This window comes from Microplitis mediator, chromosome 5 (assembly GCF_029852145.1).
Source record: "Microplitis mediator isolate UGA2020A chromosome 5, iyMicMedi2.1, whole genome shotgun sequence".
NCBI classification, from domain to species: Eukaryota; Metazoa; Arthropoda; class Insecta; order Hymenoptera; family Braconidae; genus Microplitis; species Microplitis mediator.
The window spans coordinates 18,301,903-18,322,796 of NC_079973.1; the positions used below are offsets into that span (position 1 = coordinate 18,301,903).

The 20,894-nt window shown below is 27.1% G+C and overlaps 2 protein-coding genes across 3 annotated transcripts; one reads left to right on the forward strand and one right to left on the reverse strand.

Moving 5' to 3' along the window:
* Positions 1–10,770: 10,770 nt before the first annotated feature.
* LOC130667907 (E3 ubiquitin-protein ligase Topors-like) lies at positions 10,771–18,736 on the forward strand. Its single transcript, XM_057469833.1, has 7 exons — positions 10,771–10,929; positions 11,008–11,460; positions 12,397–12,618; positions 12,698–12,981; positions 13,348–13,506; positions 15,329–15,542; positions 17,275–18,736. Exons 2-7 carry the CDS (start codon positions 11,045–11,047, stop codon positions 18,542–18,544), a joined length of 2,565 nt encoding a protein of 854 aa, XP_057325816.1. The 5' UTR covers positions 10,771–10,929; positions 11,008–11,044; the 3' UTR covers positions 18,545–18,736.
* Positions 18,737–18,871: 135 nt separating this feature from the next.
* Positions 18,872–19,962, reverse strand: LOC130667908 (ragulator complex protein LAMTOR4 homolog). Of its 2 annotated transcripts, none has more exons than XM_057469835.1 (3): positions 19,462–19,962; positions 19,243–19,386; positions 18,872–19,151 (listed from the first exon to the last, which is right to left on the reverse strand). In XM_057469835.1, the coding sequence occupies exons 2-3, from the start codon at positions 19,312–19,314 to the stop codon at positions 18,903–18,905; spliced, it is 321 nt and encodes a 106-aa protein (XP_057325818.1). In that variant the 5' UTR covers positions 19,315–19,386; positions 19,462–19,962; the 3' UTR covers positions 18,872–18,902. The 2 variants fall into 2 exon arrangements, with proteins under 2 accessions (XP_057325818.1, XP_057325817.1); XM_057469834.1 differs by having other exon boundaries at positions 19,243–19,365; positions 19,462–19,909.
* Between the last annotated feature and the right edge of the window lie 932 nt (positions 19,963–20,894).

The window sequence follows — 20,894 nt, forward strand, 5'->3', positions numbered from 1 at the left end:
AATTTTTTGATAATACTCTGATTATGTTCTCAATACGAATTAGTTCAACATTATTGATTATAATTATTGCAATAATGTTTAATTTAGTGGTATCATCGCCATTGAATAGGAGTAGTGGAAAAATCAGAGTGTGTTCATCAGCATTAAGTAATACTCTTAAGCTAGTATGTAGTGATGGATATAATGAACCTTCATCAAACGAATCCAGATCTAATTCTCCAACCGGTGGTGGCATTGTTGAAGAATGCTGTCATAAAGCTTGTAGTTTAGAAACTCTTCGACAATACTGTCAATAATTTTGCATAATTATTTTGGAGCATTAATTAGAACAATGGTATGTAATATTTCTTTTATCATAATAATATATTTTTTAGACATCCTTATTTAATTGGCGTAGAAAAATCGGTTTTGGATACTGAATATGAAGTGGGCATTTAAAATTTTCTTTCAACATATTGACAATAAATGTTTAAAAATCTAAATGCCCACCTCAATCGCTCATTTTATTTTTAATCATTACTATTATTTTACAATATTTATTTATTTTTTTTTTTTAGTATGAATTTTTATTCAACTTATGAATTGCCAATTTGATTTTCTTATTTATTTTTCAGTTTAATATTTTTTTATTAACATTTTTTTTAAATACCTCGCGTTTTTGTATCAGATGTCGCTCTTTTTTTTAATTCCAATTATTACGCTAGTGCTGCTGCCAGTAGTTGATGGAGAGATAAAATGAAAAAAATAATAACAACAGTAAAAATAAAAATGGCAGCTAAATTTTTCGTGTATAATCAGTTTCATAATTTTAATTAATTACAATTAAAATAAAAGGTTTTAGATAGTGATTTTCATTCATAAGGGTTCTTGTGATAAAAATTACAAAGATAATAAAAAAAAAGTTAGGCCGATTATTGCGTCTGGCGTGAGTTATCGTGTTTACGAAGTTTCATTCGTAACAATTGACAGCACTGGTTTTTTGAGTTAAAATAATTTATTGTAAACTAATAAAATAATGAATTGACTTGATACTAGGTACAAATTGTTCCTTAATAAATTCTCTATATGCTACTATACCATTTGACCTATTTTGGTGTAATTAAAAGAGTGTAGAAATATTTGTGTGTGAGAAAAATAGTCGGGAAAAAAAAGCCATTCATAAAGAATTTTCAGCGCTTTCGCACTTGAGGTGTGCAATATTAAAGACAAATATTTCTCTAATAAGTTCTTATACAGTGTTAAAATATAATGAAAACATTTGATATGTTTGGGAGACTTTAATACCCACTTTTGAAAGGTATCCAAAACTGCTATAAATAATTAAAACAAAGAATACGTATTTTTTTATGTAACTATCACATTCTTAATAGTTCTACGGTTTCATTAATCAATAATTTATTGCATGTTATGATGTTTTACTATATGTAAAAATTTCTTAAACTTATCAATTTCCTCAATGTCTATCACTGGTGATTCTACCCTATCCTTAAGTTCTTTTTTATTTTAAATTTTAAATTATGAGTTTATTGAGCAATACATTTTTTTTCATAAAAAAAATTTTACTATTTTAAAATCAAGTTGTTGAATAAATCATCACTTATTCGTGTTAATTTTTATACAATAATTTAAAAATTTAACTCAAAAATTATCTAAATTAATTGTTTTTCAGATTTATTTTCAATCATTGCAACTCAGTCATCTTTTTAATAAAATCTACTACGGCGATGTATGGAAATATTATTTTTCATGCGTGATGTCAAAAATATAAATAATCGTCGACATTGTAAATAATACTTAAAATAATATTGCTCATAAAAAAAAGAAATGAGTGTTCAACAATTCTTCATTTTAATTTGTAAATGAGCAATATATATATTATGATTAGGAAATTAAAATAACAATATTAAATTTTTTAAATACAAAAAATAATAACTATTTATGTTTTTAGTAATAATAATATTTATAATATGGAAATATTATAAGAACCTGAGTATTAAAAATATACTAAAATTTGCTAGGGAAAAAATTTTATTTATGTTGACTATTTCTCAGTGATATTTTAGTATTTTCTATAGTATTTATAGTTAAATAAAAACTATTATCTTGCTCTTATAGAGAATTATTAATAAATCAATTAGATAGTTGTATAATAAATGTGTATATAAAAATACATTAAAATAAGTTACAAAGTTACAACAACGAATGTCCGCGTAAAATACAAAACTTTTTTTTTATGTATATTAAAGCCATGTAAAATAGTTTTTTTAATAATTGTAATTTTTTTATGTACAATATATTCAAGTACCCTATGTATTTAAGGTCTTGATATATTTTTATGTTCAAGAAAAATCAGAATAATAATTTCGACATTTCTGTTATCTATAATATTATTTTTAGTTTATTGGAAATATTCTCAGTGTAATCAATTATTTTATTTTATAATTTTTTTCATTGTAGCCAATATTACTAAAAATTTTTAATGAACAATAAAAAACAAAAATCTTTTCTATTATAGAATAGCTTTTTCTTATCCCATTATCTTTACTTTAATTTTTTTTATTAAATTAGAATAATAACTTTTTTGTGATGAAATTAATAGTGTAACATAATTTATTTTTAAATGTGATTATAAAGTAGAATGAATATATTTTTAGTAAACCTGTTTTCGTCCATGAACTTGATGGTAAAGTTCCGCTATCTATAAATTAAATACTATAAAGTTCATGGGTGGAGGCAAAAAACGTGGTTCCTATTGATGATAAAGTTACTTCTTCACTCGGTATATCAAACTAAGGGGAAATAATTATCAGTCATTACTTTTTCTAAAGATCATTCAACTCATATATTTTAAATTTATTTGGATTTTGACTCTATCAAGTTTAACTTCATTTAAGTTTTATTCAACTTCCATTTCACAAGACTTATTTTTTTTTTTTTTTTTTTTTTTGCTAGTTATAAATTTTTCTCACTAAATAAATTTATATTTAAAAATCATTATTATTTACTATGATTTAAACATTTTTTTTCTACGCATTGTCGATTACCGATCTCGAATTTTAAAAAATCTCAACAATTTTTATGGTAAAAAGAAAGCCAGTAAAAATAAGATACGAATCAGGCTTGCCTTCGTTAGGCAAGCCTAGTTCAGGCCAAACTGATTTTTCGGCAAGCCTCACCAAAATTTTTAGTCGGGAAATCTTAATTTGTGTTACAATAGATTTGATTATATAATTTATATTTTTTCTATGTGCAAAAAATAAAATTAGATATACATACGTAAATACTAGCTTGCTCTTAAAAATTATTCATAATTCACCGTTTATAATTTTAAAAATCTGAAAACCGACCAACCCTGCGGGCCAGCCCCAAAACTTCTCGCTGTTTTCGAGCTCAGAGAGTTCGAAAATGTTATTACTTGTAAATTTTTGAGCTCTTCAAGCTCAAAAATCTATTAGGCCGATAAAACACACTTTCACTTAAAAAAAATAATTTTTTTCTGACGATATTTTTGGACCGAATCAACCGATTTTAAAGTTCTTGGTGGCAATCGAAAAGACTCACTAAGACTTAAAACTGAATACACTTTGAGGTGAATCAGGCAAGTGGTTTATAAGTTATACGCAAAAAACCTAAAAAAAAAAAATGTGCAATTTTTATTTTTCGTATAACTTGCAAACTACATGATCGATCGACTCCAAAACCTATTTAATTTTAAGTCTTGGCGAGCCTTTTCGATTGCCACCAAGAACGTTCAAATTGGTTGATTCGTTCCAAAGATATCGTCGGATAGAAAAAGTTTACACACACACACAAATACACACGCGCGCGCGGACGCGGACGTCCATCCGGAAATAGTCAGAATAACTTCCTATGACCTCAAAATGTTGACATCTGATGAAAACTAGATTTTCGAAAATCGGACCGAAACCAGTAATTTCCTTTTTTTGAAAATTTACAATTTTCATAGAGGGAAGTTAAAAAATATATTATATATAGTTTATTTAATAATTTAATAAATTTATGAATAAATCTTGCAGTCACTAAAAAATTGTTATAGAATACTGAAAATTATTTCAGATTTATCAAAATTAAAGAAATTATCTATGTGATGTCTATTACTGCAAACCGTTGGTTAATAAATATCCTCTTTAGAATTTACTTAGTTGCGAGTATTCAAAGCCCAATAACTTCTTACTCATTAGGATTACGATAAAACTATTTCGAAGCTTTTTTGTAGAGAATTAAATTTTCAATAAGAATAAGTTCATCAAAATAGAAAAAAAAATTTTTTTCGTAGTTTTGAGTTAAGAAAACGAAAAAATATTTTTTCAAATGCTATTTTTATGGAAAAACATATGCATATTCGCTCATATATTTTAATTTGTATACGTCATAGAAGTCATTTAAAAAAAAAAAAATTGAAACATTATTTTAACATTAAAAACATTTCTTAATTACTTTATTATCTTGTAACCTATAGATTTTATCAACTTCAAGCATAGGATCTGTCTTGTAGAGAATTTAATGTCCTACAAAATTTCTAATTACTTTTCCTCTATAACTCTAACTGTTTACTCGCTAAATATAAAAAATACTTTTTTTTTCTTTCTTTTTTTTTTTTTAATGACGTCTATGACGTACACACATTAAATTATATGAGTTACACTAAAATTGTGGTAAGCACTTTCAAAGTACATCTAATTACCTACAAATTGCCCTTATGTAGGTGATAATGGCATAAAATGCCGCGAAGTTATAATGGATAAATACAAAAAAACCTAAATTCTCTCTGTATTTTAAATAGAAAAACTTTGAAATAAAAAATAAAGTACTTAATACACTAAAAAAAATCGGGAGTGAATTCACTCGGAGTCTCGGAGTTTTTAAAAAAAATCACTCTGCATACGGAGTAAATAGGGAGTTTGCCTTTTCAGCGGAGTGATTTCAGAATGGTCTGGACTTTATTATTAAAATCCGCATTCACTCCGAAAAAAAAATTGTCGTTCCAAACTAACCACCCAACTATGTATTCATACACATATATATATATATATATATATATATATATATATATATATATATATATATATATATACATTAGACTGGGCCAAAAAAATCGACTATTTTTTTTTTTTTTTTCGATACTGTGAAAATATTATTCCTGATGACAAAAAAAAATTATTGTGCAAGTTTGAGCCCTTAATATTGATATTAAAAGGTGAATCGTTACGACTATTAGTTTTTTGACAGAAATTTCATTTTTTACCCAAAACTCGTTAATCATCCATCTGAAAAATTTGAGCAATGTATATTCTTAAAGGAAATTGAATTCTCTACAAAAAATCTTTCTTAGTAAATTTACGTAAAACGAGCCGTTTCCTTCTAACCGTGCCTTAAACATTGATTTGTTTTTTAAATTCTTTGTTTCTATTTTGGATTTTTGTCACTACTGGAAACTATAACATTTTTTTTCAAATCTAAATACATATTCTTGAAGGAAATTTAATGCTCTACAAAAAAGGTCTCTTAACATTTTTTGCTAAATTCACTCTTCGAAAGTTATTCAGGTTATTAAAGTCGTTTTGACTTAACTTTAACCTTGAAAAAATTTTTTAAAAATTCAAAAAATCATAACTTTGAAACAGTTGCATATTAAGGGCTCAAATTTTCAGAGAATTTTTTTTTTGAATATATAGAACGACTCCACAAAGTTTGAACCAAATCGACGAGGATCGCCCCGTAAAAAAAACTTTATTTGGTGGAATGACCCATACATACATACACACACATATATATATATATATATATATATATATATATATATATATATATATATATATATATATATATATATAGACCTAAGTTGCTCCGACCGATAGTTTATGAGTTACAGTAATTCCCTCGCAGATTTGAATCATGGTGGAAACACGATGGATCCACGGTGTTTCCACCGTGATTCAAATCTACGAGGGTTTTTATAATTGAAAATGTAAATGAATTTAAATATGATAATTTTCCATTTTTTTTTTACATTTTTTACATTTTCAATTATAAAAATTACTGTAACTCATAAACTATCGGTCAGAGCAACTTAGGTCTAAGGACCTTTTTTAAAGAGGATGAAATTTTCTTCAAATATATGTTTCCTTTATTTCTCTATACTTAGCGGTTCGTCCTAAGAAATGAAAAAATCACGATTTTCGTCAAAAAATTCAGTTCGATAGCTCTTACTGGTGAACCAGCGTGAGCTACATTAAAAAGTCCAAGAGAAATTTTAAAGAGCATGGAGTCTCTTACAATATTCAGCAATTCGTTTCTCAATATCATGAAAAGCAGCTCAGCATTAGAAATTTGAAAAAAAAAAAATTTTTTTTACATGCATTTTAAATGGGAAAAACTCAAATTGAAATAGTAAATACTTAGCATTGGCATTAAGAGCTCATATTTGATGAGAATTTTTTTTTTTTCGATGTAGATTGAGATTTTGCTTGAGCCCTTAGAAAAATAAAACTTTTGCGGAAATGAATCACCCTAATATATATATTTATATAGACTCTTAAACTAATGGTATTTTTAGAAAATACTCAACGAAATCCAACATATTGTCTAATCATATTAAAAAAAAAAACCGTTCATAAAGCACCCTCAGCGCTTTCGCGCTTGAGGTGTGCAATAGATTTTTATATATAAAATTTACCCAAGAAGTCGATTGTTTATAAATAAATTATTTATTGGTCAAGACAGTTACACAATTATTAGTCTGCAGGAAAGCTAACAATTTATGCAGTAATAAAATTCAATAAATGAAAAATTTTCTGTACAGAAAACTTGATTAATTTGGATCTAAAAACGCTTGTAAAAAAAATATTCATTTACTTTAAATAAATTTAAAAAAAAAATAAAATTTAAAGCAACGTAAAAGTCCGGCAAAGATTGTACGGCGTTAAACAATGTTAATCTTATGTAATAAATATTTAATGATAAAAGAAAATAAATATATACGCGCAATAATAATTCCGAGTAGCCCTCATAAAAATAAAAAAACATATTTCTATATTTGGGAATAAACTGTTAACTTGATATACGAGGAAAATGATTAAAGTTTGTATAAATACTGTATTTATATAAACTTAAGTAATAATATTTACGTTACCTGATTAGAGATTTTGCTTGATTGCTCCATTTTTGGACTTTTAATACTTTTTTTAATTAATGAAAAAGTATAAAATAAAATTTCCATTGTATGAATATGATTTAAATTTTCTTTGTACGCATTTGAAAAATTCATTATGTCATGCGTCTATTACGAATTACTTTGTGTAAATTTTTGACGTGTCCAAAACATGCCCTAAAGTGGCAAAAAAGGATACCACTATCCAATCTATTGTTTTTCGATTGAAGTGAATTTGAATTCTTAACCACCATTATTTTGTGGTATTTAAAAATTAAGCTCCATAACAGTCTCATATCTTTAACTTATAAATAGTAATCATCTTTATAATAATAAGAGAGTCAAAGAAAACTTTGTCCAAGTTATGTCTATACGATAAAATTAAGTAACGTAATTAAATTTAGTGTCATTGCAATGATCCATGGAAAGGTCATGACTTAAATTTTATGCTTTTTCATAGTTTCCATTGTTTTCAAGCCACACGGACAGAATTTTATGGTAAAAAGTATCATCGAGTTATAATACAATTTCTAAACTGATGAATTCGATAGTAGTAAATATCATTTAAATTATTAAATAAACAATCTGAATTGTAGTATCTTCCAACTACATGGTAAAATCTACAATTATTTATGATAATCAGAAATTATAACTTTTATCTTAACTATAGTTATGACTATTATCAACTTTGTAATTCATAATAACGTGATGGGGTCGGGATAGTTTTGCCAAAAAACTACCCTGATAGCCACACCTTACTCAGTAAGCTCTGCAGTGAAACATTTTCGGCTAACTTAACAAGAAAGTTTCTGGCAAGCTTGGCCTGGATAATACTTTCCTTTAAGTTGGCTTCAGAATACGGCAGCAGCTTGAATGTAACTTGACAAAAAAACTTGCCGTCAATTTGAAGTGAAACTTTCAATCAACTCAACGTCATTGTCTGACAGGTCTGACAGTAATACTTGTAGTCAAATTGAATAAAAAGTTACAGACAAGTTACTGTCAACTTAAAAGTAACTGCTTGCTCTCCAACACCCCTAATAGCCACTTTAGCTTGAAATTGACGGTAATTTGATGTTGAAATTACCTGAAATTTGCTGCCCGAATTTACCGTCAATTTGACAGTAAAAGTTGAAAAGAAAAATTTGCCGTTCAATTTTTGCTCAATTTAAAGGTAACTTTTTACGAAAAAAAAACTCGGTAATGTTCGTTCTTACCATTTCAGAAGGTAAGCATACTTATACATAAAATTGTCTACAATTATACAGTAAAAAAATACTATACAATTTTTCAAGTGAAATTAACAATAAATTGATATAAAAATTTGCCTGAAAATTGACGAAAAATTTTTTCTAGTTAACTTTTGAAGTGAATTTGCATTCTAATTCGGGTGGTAAATTTACGTCTAATTGTTTAGCAAGTTATATGCAAATTTTCGTCAAAAACAGAAAAGTCCGAAGTTGACGGATATTTGAAGAAAAATTCAAGGAAATTTTTGTAAGTAAACTTTTGCTAAAGCAAACTGTGCTATTAGGGACTTTCCTTTAAGTTACCTTTAGAATACGGCAGTAGCTTGTAGTTAACTTACGGTTAGGGTGGCTATCAGGATAGTAACTTAGTGCTGGGTAATCTCGGTTATCTCGTTACATACCCTGTTAGCCACTATAACCGCAAGTTAACTTTAAGGCTGGGCCGCACCTAAAGAAGTCCAGAATTTAAGAATTCTAATTACTCTTTGAATATTTATGGGACTCGGATGATGAAAATCTTCCGAGGAAGTTCGTCTTCGGCTTTTAGTCGGAAGCTAAGAAAATTGCTGTTATGATATTTATTTAATAAATAAATAGAATTCTTAAATTCAGGATTTCGTTAGGTGCGGCCCAGCCTTAAGTTACGGCCGTATTCTGAGGTCAACTTAAAAGCACATGTTAGAGAGCAAACAGTTGCGGTTAAGTTAAAGTTAAGTTGATTGAAAGTTTCACTTCAAATTGACGGCAAGTTTTTCTGTCAAATTACATTCAGATGACGACAATCATTGCATCAACTTGCACGCAACTATTATCCACCCAAGGTTTGCCAGCAACTTGTCGTTAATTAACTTAAGTTAGCCGACAATGTTTCACTGCAGAACTTGCTGAGCAAGGTGTGGCTATCAGGGTATCAGCCCTGACAGCAAGACTTTCTGATCAGAAAGCTGGTGTCAATTAGTTGCCATCAAATTGATGACAACTTGTCGACTACTTCAACCGTTGTAACTGTTGACTACAAGTTGTTAGCAACTTTCCCGGAAACTTGGCGACTATCTACTGCCACAACCTGTCGCCGATTTTCTGGAAAAAATAAAGGCAACTGTCCGTCAACTAATGGAATGTCATTTTTTGCGACCAACTTTCTTAGCAAGTTGGCGATTAGTTGCCTTCAACGTATAGAAATCACAATTTTTCAGCCAACTTGGTGACAAGTTGCTGCAGTAGGCTGTCGCTAGCTTGGCTATCAGGGTGCATAGTCAAAACTCTGAAATATTTTTGAATATTTTTATCACTACATCAAACATTCCTTCGAAATTTTTTCACAACAACTGATGAATTAATAATTTAATCAAGAACAATAAATGAATTAGCAACTAAATTTTTAACACTTTATTGACTTAAACTCAAATTTCAATGTTCACTAGAAAGTTATTTTAGCGTCACTAGTAAATAAAATTGTAATTTTATTTTAGTACCGAATAATTTTTTACCATCATCAGGTAAAAATTTTTTTATTTAATTCAAAATTTCCTTTTATTTAAACTTTTAATAATTTTCTTAATTTATAAATATCATTTTATTTTACCTAATTTAGAAATAAATATATCGTTTATCAAAAAAATCTTTATAAATTTTTTAAAAAATATAAATTTTACTAATAAATGAATTTAAACAATTAGTAACAAGAAAAAAGTGATTAAAAGTTCTAGTGTGATTAATAATAATGGATAAAGTATGTTAAAAATTATTTGTTCAACATGTTTTATATAATAAATTGTTAAATAATAATTATATGTGATAAATATCATTAAATTAAAACGCATGCGCAACTATTAAGTGTAAAAATCCACGCAAACGTCAAGGAAGTAAAGAGTGTCTCCCTGTTCTCAGTAGAGAACGAGAATAATTCTCAACATACATAAATATATCATATAGTATATTCGTGTTCTTGTTTCTTTCCTGTAAATTGTAATAATTTTATTACCTACCTATTGGTTTGTTATTTATTAACAAGTTTTTATATCACTGATTAAAATAACTCATAAATAACAACAAATAAATATACGTGTTGTATTTACTTAAAAATATAATAAAAGTTTTTTTAAGTATATTAAGATGCTTGAATAATAATATTTAAGTATAAGTAAAGTATCCATTCATTCAACTTTTATACGTAAAAAGTATAAGAACTAAAAAAATAAATTAAATAAATTCAAAATATATAATAATTAAAACATAATTGATATTTATTATTAAAGTGCTTCATATAAATTTAATAATAACAATTTATATAAATTATTATATATTTTTTTAACACAATCAATAACGTTGCATTTAAAGAGTTTTCATCTGTTCTTATACAGAAACATTATCCTGACTATTATTTTTTTTACTATACTTATTATTATTAATAATAATAAATAAATACAAAGAATAATTCATTTTAAAAATAAAATTAGATTACTAAATTATTTGAATAAAATAAAAAATATTTTTCAAATCTTTATGGTGAGTTTATATAATTTATTTTAAGGTTATTTACGTGGTTTATTTTTAATTAACACATTTAAAATAATATATTTTTAGTAACAAATGAATTTTACATAATTATAAATAAAATATAATGGAGAATCCAATAAATCAAGAAGATACGGTTACAAATATTAAAGAACCAGTAAAAGCTGAAGAACCAGCAGCATCTAATTCTGGTGAAAGAAGTGACGGAACGAATTCACCACCACCGAATTGCAGTATATGCCTTGGAAAATTAATAAATACATCATTTACTGATAGTTGCTTGCATCAATTTTGTTTTACATGTTTATTGCAATGGTCAAGAATAAAAACAGAATGCCCATTATGTAAACAAACATTTAAATCGATAATACACAATGTTAGATCTGAGGAGGATTATGATCAGTATCATGTACCAAGAGAAGCAACTTTGTCATCAACACAAGCCACTGCTTCTATTGGAGTTACTTTGGCTTTAACGAATGCTGCTTCTATGAATGCTGCTTTTCAACGTTTTGCGTACAGGTAACCCACACCATTAACAAAATTTTTTTTTTATTAGTTAACATGAATGTGAATGTAACAGACATCAGACAAATTTAAAATTTCCAAAAATAGAGTAAATAATTAAAAAAATAACATTTATAAAAAAGGAACTTATTAATTTTTTCATTTATTAAATGCGCATTTTTAAAAAATTTTATTTTATTAATTACTTAGTCTATTTATTAATAATTATAAATTTGTCTGATGTCTGCTACATTCACACTCATTATTTAATATTTAAGGCCATTCTCAGACAGTGCAGTGTCCTCCCCTTCCTTTTTTAAAAATATTGGTGACTTAAAAAAATATTGAATAAAATACAATATATATCCAGTCCTTAGATTCTTTAAAAATTCTATTATTAATTATAGTTTTAGATAAAAATAATTAGTCATTATTCTAAAGAAAAAAGTAAATGACTTGAATACATTCGTATTTTTAAATACTAAAACTTAAAAAAATATTAAAATCAACATTTGGAAAAATAATGAAAATTTTTATTATTTTCTCTGGGAGATTTTTGAGTTTTTTTTATTTCCATTGATGTCCCGTAACACAATTAGTTTATTAATAAAAATATAAATGAAATAACTGGCAATTTGATACCTTGCACTTGAATAATTTTATTTAAGACCATTCTCAGACAGTGCCTCCCACTTTTTTAAAATATAAATGACTATCTATTGCAACGATCGTTTAACTGCGTTCGCCTTTCTTGAAATTAATGCTTTATTTTTTTTTTAATTAATTAATAAAACTTTAATACTGTCATGACAGTTCGTCATTGAATATTTTCAAAAAGTGGAGGGCACTGTCTAAGAATGCCCTTAAAGTTTCATGGGGTCCAGAGGATCCCAAGCAATTTTAAATTCGAAATTTCTATATCTAATTCTTGGAATTTTAATTTCAATAAAGAACGACAATGACACCAAATCGACGTTTTGGACGCCATGATCCTAGACTTCATCTCAATACATTTAATCAAATGCGTCAATCATCAGTAGCATCATCTCAATTGCCAACTGTAACACCACAAGAACGACGACAACGTCGTAATATCTATAGAACTGGAGAATGGTCTGATCCAGTACCAGATGTTTATTCACGTTTCCGTCAATGTAGTGCTGAATATTACAGGTAATATTTTTATTATTAATTATAAATATTATTGTAATTATTATATTTCAACTAATTAATTTTTTTTCATATTTATTAGGAGATATCCTCAAGAAATAAATCGTTTAATACCATGGATAAATCGTGATTTACAAACAATATTTAATTCTGATGAACCTCACATTGCTTATGTATTGAGAGTTATTACAGATTTATTAACACGATACGATATGCGGAGTCCTGAATTTCGTAATTCGATACGAACTTTTTTTGGTTTAGAGACAGAACATTTTATTCATGAACTTATGAATTACGCTAGTACTGATTTGAGTATGGCTGCCTATGATGACACTATTACTTATTACAATAGTTTCCCTCCTCATGGTTTGTTATTAATTAATACTATAAAAAAAAAAATTATGGTAACTATGCATTTTTCGAGGGCCGATGAAAAAAATTTTTTTTTTCTAATTAAATTGCTTATTTTATTGAAATTGATAAAAAATACAACACTGCAAAATCTAAATTTTTATTTATTGAAGGCTGAGTATTTAAAAATTTTCACAACTCACTAAAAAAATTTGGATTTTTTTAGTATTTTTAAAGAATTTATTAAATTGAATTTAGAAAACTACGACACAATTTTTATAGACTAAAAAAATTAGAGCCTCACTTGTATTTTTATCAAAATTATTTATCTACATACATTTTTATTTGATAGTATTATATTAAAAATCATTATTAATACAGGTCTAGCGAGCACGACGTACTGGCATCATGTACAATCACAAACGTCAAGTAGTACCAGTAGTACAATATCTGATGATTCTGATATACGAGTTGTCGATCATGTTGAACCTAGTGGTTTAGAAGTTCCATCAGTGGGACCTCATCTTATAAGTATGCCAGGTAATTCAACAATCATCTATTATATTTATACGACTCCATGACTAATATCTATATGTCTTATTTATTTATTAAAATAAGTTTGAGACAAAACAAAATTAATTTCGTCTTTTATAACATCTTGAAAATGTCTCTGCGCCACTTGAATGATTTAAAAAAAAAAAAAAAAAAGAAATGGTCTAGAATATTTAAATTATAAAATAGAATACGAATGAACTAGTATTTTGCGCTTTATTCAATTAATTTAAGTGCGGGTAAAATAATTCAATTAAACATAGAAATAGTATGACCCTTTATTCCAAACAGTTTTCTTTCCACAATAAAATTTTTAATTTCGAATGATATGACTCGAGTTAATTATGCTAATTACGGCAGACGATCTATATCCAGTATTCTCCATGTTCACAATCGGTTTCCACCCACGATTCGTACGGACTCGCTCATGCATGTGAATAGTAGTAAACATAGATTTCTAGCCATTGGTTTTCGTTAGATATCTCATGAAAGATGCAGATTAGAGGATAAAACCATAGGAACAATTTTGTAGGAAATTAAATTCTTGACAAAAAAGGTCATATTCATTTTTTTAATAAAATGTGTATTTATGAAGATATTTTAAAAAAACTTTTTTAGATCTTATCAATTAAGCATTTTAAGGATTACGAATGTTAAAAATAACGTTTCTTCTTAAATATAGACAACTTCGTAACTCGTGACATATTAATCATTAATGCTTGTTGTAGTTTCTATATACTTAAAAACATGTTGTTTTCAAAATTTGTAATCTTTAAAACGCTCAATTCATCAGATCTAAAAAAAGTTTTTTAAAAATATCTTCATAAATACACATTTTATAAAAAAAATGAACATGACCTTTTTTGTTAAGAATTTAATTTCCTACAAAATTGTTCATATGATTTTTTCCTTTAATCTGCAAATTTCATGGGATACTTAAAAAAAAACCGCGGTTGTATCGAAAAATGAACTTTGATCGTCCTGCGGCACGTGTTCTTTTTACTTAAAAAGAAAAAACCAAATTCCCCACGTATTTTCTCACTAAAAAGAAACTTTTTATGGGGCGCCTGAGGAAATTTAATTTTTAACGACCACCCTAATAAACACATTTAGATGCGTGAGTAATTTTGATCACGGTTAACAAATTGTAACGTAAAAGTATTAGTTTATATGGTACAATTTTACATGCTGACCGTAATTATCTAAATAAAGTAAATAACATAACTGGAGAACAAGTGATATAGCATCTTGTGTCTGTGATAACAATGGCTCGGGAGGAAGACCTAGTGATAAACCATCTGGTACCATTATTGAACCATCATCTAAGTTCGTTGCTATTACATCCATCTTTAAATAATAAAATATAATTTTTTAAATAATTTCTCTACCCTCTATAGGCATCTAAAGCCGTAGGGGCTTCTAGTGATGTGTGATTCAGAGTCGATTGTTAACTGCTTATAATTTTATTCTTTCTATCTCTTTCTACGATTGCCTGTGTCCATTGCTGTTGGCGTTACTGCATTTAAATAAGAGTGGTACAAACATGAACTAAGTTAACGTAATAAAAAAACAAAAAAAAACTACAAATCGTTTCATGTTAGCAAAAAAAAAGAAATAATGAAATAAAGAAAAAAGTGTTTTATGCACTTTTTATAACTGTTTGCTTTTTATTTTTATGGGCAGAGCTAAAGTCAAGATGTCGAAAGAAATGACGAATTTAACAGCTTGCTTATTTGGTTTTACCGACATTTAAATTTATTATTATCTTAGCTTATATTAATTAATTAATTTATTTATTATTATTAATTAGGTCCTAGTACTGTTAGTCAAGCATTCCAACTTCAAACACCCGGAGGTCATCCATTTATTCTTACGATAACATCGAGTTCATCCGAATCTGAGTGTGAAATCGTAGGATATGTAAAACCACGTTCCGAAAGAACACCAGAAATAATAGAACTCGTGTCTTCGGGTGAAGAAGAAGTAGTAGCGGCTTCTAGTAATGCAATACCTGAAATAGAATCGTAAGTATTTATTTTATAATGAACATTATTAAAATTGTTGGAAATTTAGGTATGGTAACCATGAATGAAAAACAGATCAATTTATTAAGGTCATTCTCAGACGTGTTCAATACACGCTCTAGGATATGTCTTCACTCTTAAGAGATCGTTCTGGTTTAGGCGGTCAAAAAAAGGCTATTTTTATTAATTTGTTTAGAAAAGAATTGTTTTAAATAGTTATAAAAAGTTCGTTTTTGTTGACTAATACACTCTTAAAGTACATAGAAAAATTGTATTTTTTAATTTTTTCACTCTTCTAATACCTTGAAATGGCGGATTAAGGTAACTCCGTAAAAAAAAAGTAGTACGCTGGCGGCGGTGATATTTCGATAATGGCTTATCTAAAATGAAAGAATAAAAATTATTTACATTCAGTAGATGTATAGCTCTCGTCTGAAGTACGGATATTGATATTTATTGATAAATAAAAAATGGCGGACATTTAAAACAAAATTTCAAAAAATGCTGTTTTTTTTTTCACTGTTTTTGGGTCAATAAAAATAGTTAAAATCAAAATTTAAATTCAACCGTGCACGTCTACTGAATGTAAGTAATTTTTATTTTTTCATTTTATATGATCCATTATCTTAATATCATTGCCGCCAGCGAACTACTCTTTTTTTTTACGGAGTTACCTTCATCCGTCATTTCAAGTCAACCTAAATAAACTTTTTATAAATATTTATAACAATTCCTTTCTAAACAAAGTAATGAAAATAGCTTCTTTTTACCGTCTAAACCAAAATGATCCCTTAAGAGATTTAGCTTAGACTAACTTATTTTTTTAATATTATTTAACACTGAGGTCTAACAACCTCTCCTCTTTTTCTATAACAAAGATGTCTAAGTTCACAATGTATCGACACTGCCATTCTAATAGGACGTATCCCACAAAATTTGACATTTTCACTTTTTTTGAAAAATGGAATCATTGTAACAATGTGCAGCTTATGTAAAAATTTTAGAGGTCAAATTGTTTATTTAGTATTTTTAAATAAATATTCTAATATGTCGTATCCCACATTCGTATAGGTTCAGTCACGCTTAACAATTTCAATTTTAAGTTAATTTTAAGCAAGCAATTAACGACATTAATAAGAAAGTAATTATGCCTAATTTTTGACTCTTTTTACGGCATACAATTCAAAATTATTTATTCACTACAAATGCCTGTATTTTATGAAAAACATGAAAATAAATTTATAGGTTATACCAATGTAAACATATTACTAATAATTTTGTTTTGCCGACCATGAAACGTTTTTATCGTCTCCTGAAAAATTTCTCAAATGTGGGATAAGGCATATTAGAATGGCAGTATCGATATGTATATATGAGTGCAATATGAAAAAAATCATATTGCCTTGCATTTAATTGGAACATGGGCCTCAATCTCTCGTCAAGACAAGTATTCAAGGTCATCAAATTTGAGCCATACTAGTTATCTTTTTCTCGAGTAAACATACACCTATTTTGAACTCAACATAAATAATATATACTACGACTTAAATGTTACGTTATTCGAAATAATATTTCCAACAGAATATTTATAAAAAGAAATATTTAAAAAATCGAGTGACAATAGAGCACCCTCAGCGCTTTCGCGCTTGAGGTGTGCAATAAAAAATCTATTAGAATGAAAATTAAATTTTGTATAGAGAATTCAACAAAAATAATAATTTATATTTTTTAGACCAAGTTCTTCATCTTTATCGCCAGTAAATAATCAACCGAGTACATCTGAATCAAGTAGAAGATTAACTAAAACTAAAAAATCAAAAACAACAAATACACGACAACTTGATCGATTAACATTATCATCAAGTAACAGTGATAGCGAAATTGATGATAGCCAAATTAAAAAACGAAGTAGCCGACGTAATACGAAGCATTCAACTAAAATAATTAAACGAAGTACTCGTAAATCAACCTCGATTAAAGATGACAGTGCAAGTAAAAAACGTAATAAACATAATTACAGTTCATCAGATAGCCACAGTCACCGAGAAGCTAAATGTCGTCGTACATCATTAAGTAATTCACGAAAAATTACAAGAGCTAAAATATATTCAAGTAATTCCGACGATAATGATAATGATGATGGTGATAAATCTAGTTCCCGTAGTGACGATGAATTCAAATCAATTGATAAAAATGATGATAATAAAATAACGTGTCGTGTTAGAGTACGTAAAGATTTGATAAATGACATTAAGAAAAAACATAAAAGAAGAACAAAACGAAGTAGCAGTACCAGTAGTACTACCACCAGTAGTAGTTCTAGTGAAAGTGATAGCAGTGAAAGTAGTTCAAGTACTACATCAACAAGTTTAACTAGTTCTAATAGTTATAAATATAAAATAAATAAATTACGTAAAAAAAAACGATCAAAAGATAATAAACATTTGTCAAAACATAAAATAAATAAAACCGTGGCGGATGATTTGAATGTTAGACATAAAAAATCACGATCAAGAAGCAAAAGTAAAAGTAGAAGTCGAAGTAGAAGCAGAAGTCGAAGCGAAAGCAGAAGCAGAAGTAGAAGTAGAAGTAAAAGTAGAAATAGATCACGTGAAACACCAAGTGATAATAATACTAAAGAACGTTATTCAATAAACGAAAAGTATAGAGAACGTAAAGCTGCTAAAATAGCCAACAAAAGATTAAAAAATAAACAATTATATGCGATGACTGATTCACAGAATGACGAAGAATCTTACAGATCTAATAGCCAATGCAGTACTCTATCAGATAGACATAAAACAACTAAATCAAATGATAAAAAACATTTAAAATCTGATTCAAATTCAAAAAATAAATTGCATAAGACAAAATCACATAAAAAAGGCAGCAAAGGAGTAAGAAAACAAAAAAGATTAAAGACCCGGGATGAAGGTGAAAAACGTGTAAGAAGAAGAATCACTTCATCCTCATCATCCTCATCGTTGTCCTCATCTTCATAAAATACTTATTGTAATTGTGCATATATATAAGTGTTTTTTTTTTCCTTTCATTACTTTGTTCGTAACAAATTTTTTACAATTAAATTTTTTAATTATTATTGCATAATGGTACAAACGAAATTTATAATATAACATTGAGTTGTTATATTACTGCAATTGTATAATTATGTTTTGTAATATAATAATTGAAAATGACTTCTCATTCATTATTAATATAAAGAAAATATTTCAGGTAACGAATAATTAATAATTTGTGATTATTATTTATAATTTATATTATATATGAGATTGTTTTAATAATTTTTAAGTACTACACACACTGACCTATTCCAATTTATAACATTTTTATTTAAATATTTTACATATCGATAAGACTTTGAGTTTCAGTGGTCGCCGATTGACTTTCTGGTGATCGCAATTTTTTTTTAATCACATGAATTTTTTTATTTGATAGACAAATAATATAGCAGTGATTTGGATATGTTATTGATATTTTATTAAAAGAATCATTTGTTGTTTGTGTTTTCGGATCTATTTTGTCTGTTAAAGTTACAAGTCCAGTTATAATATTAGCAGCTCTTTCATCGTTTTCTAATTCACCGCCAGACTGTAAAAACAATAATGATGTAAATTTATTTAATTTTTTTTTATCATTATTTATATATTGTAAAAAACATTTCTTATTTATTTATAATTACCGCAAGTACTGCTCCGTCTTGAGTAAGAACTAAATATCCTATTTGATCTGGTATACGTTCCATTAGCAACATTTTTTTTTTTTTTTAGTTTTTAGCTAATTTTACTTATTTTATATTTTTTCTCTGCAATGTAGTAAACAATAACTATTATTTAAATATTTGTTAGCAGCAAAAATAAATGTAAAGTATTTTTAAATATTTTGTAAATAAATTACTAACAAGTAATGGAAAAATAATAATTAAAATCTGTCAGTTATTTATTTCGGTATATTTATTTATTCTTTTTTTTTCTTTATAAAATATTTTTCCTTTTAGCTGTCACTTGATAAAGTGAGGCGGACATTCTAATAAATAATTTTCATGATTCATGAAAAATATTCTTATTCGTTTCATAGAAACTGACCATGAGCTTCAATGTGTGGCGGGTAAATTTAAATTTCCAATGTGAAATGTGTTAATTCCCAAGTATTAGCACACACTTGACATCTACAAGATATCAGTTTTGATGCTGTTTTTTGACCTATCGATAAAGCAACAAATTTTTTCAAAGCGATCAGAAGTTCATGTCACCGAAAAAAATATCTGCGTAAAAGACTGGTCCCAAGTGACGACAAAAAGTAAATTACAAATAGTGGTAAAATAAGTCATGTAAACGATTTTTTAATTAAAATGTCTTTTTTTGGGCGGAAAAAAGAACGTAAATTTCCTATGACTCCTAGAATCAACATCTATATGTCTTATTTATATTAAAAAAGCTTGGGTTTGAGACAAAAAAAAATTTATCTTGTCCTTTTAAAAGAAACCCTCATAACATCTTAAAGTTGTCTCTGTGCTACTTGAGTTGTTGTGAGAAATGAAACTTTCCAAAGAGCACAGAGACAACTTTAAGGTGTCATAAAAAATGAGAGTGAATGTAGCAGACATGAGACAATTTATGAATTTTACATAAATAAATTAATTAAATTTAAAAAAATGCGCGTGCTAATTTGTCATTGATCTGAGTATGCACATTTTTTAATTATTATTCTACTCACATTTTATTTAAAAATTTAAAAAATTCTCACTTATCAGTCACATTCACACTCTTTCATAAAGATGTCTTTCAAAAAGTCAAGACAATTTTTTTTTTTGTCTCAAAGCAACGTTTGTTTATATAAATAAGACATTCAGATGTTGGTCCTAGGAGTCATAGGAAATTTGTGTTTTTTTTTTCACTCTTAAAAAAGTTATCTCAATTAAAAAATCTTTTAAATGACTTATTTTACCATTATTTGTAATTTACTTTTTTATCGTCACTTGTGTCAAGTCTTTCAAGCAGATACTTTTCGGTGACATTAATTTTTTATCGCTTTGTCAACATTTTGTTGCCTTATCGATAAGTTAAAAAAATAAAACAGCCTCAAAACTTCTATCTTATAGATGTCACAAAGCCAAGTGTGTTATTTGGTTTGAAAATTGTTTTTTTTTTTTTTTTTTTTTTTCTGGGTAAATAATGACAAACAAATTTATTTATTACAAGATCGTTTTAAAAAAAATTTATTTCTTATTAAATATAAAATGTAATTAAAGAAGAAATAAAAATTCGTGAGCGATATAAAGTATTTATTTCAAAATTAATTAATAACGGAAATCATAATTACAAAAAATTCATA

What these genes read in the sequence shown, in the direction of transcription:
- LOC130667907 (XM_057469833.1), top strand. Translation starts at nt 11,045, where the DNA reads ATGGAGAATCCAATAAATCAAGAAGATACGGTTACAAATATTAAAGAA. An exon ending in TGTAGTGCTGAATATTACAG is followed by an intron (nt 12,619 to 12,697) that starts GTAATATTTTTA and finishes CATATTTATTAG; the next exon opens with GAGATATCCTCAAGAAATAA. An exon ending in TCATCTTATAAGTATGCCAG is followed by an intron (nt 13,507 to 15,328) that starts GTAATTCAACAA and finishes ATTATTAATTAG; the next exon opens with GTCCTAGTACTGTTAGTCAA.
- LOC130667908 (XM_057469835.1), bottom strand. Translation starts at nt 19,314, where the DNA reads ATGTTGCTAATGGAACGTATACCAGATCAAATAGGATATTTAGTTCTT. An exon ending in AAGACGGAGCAGTACTTGCG is followed by an intron (nt 19,152 to 19,242) that starts GTAATTATAAAT and finishes TTGTTTTTACAG; the next exon opens with TCTGGCGGTGAATTAGAAAA.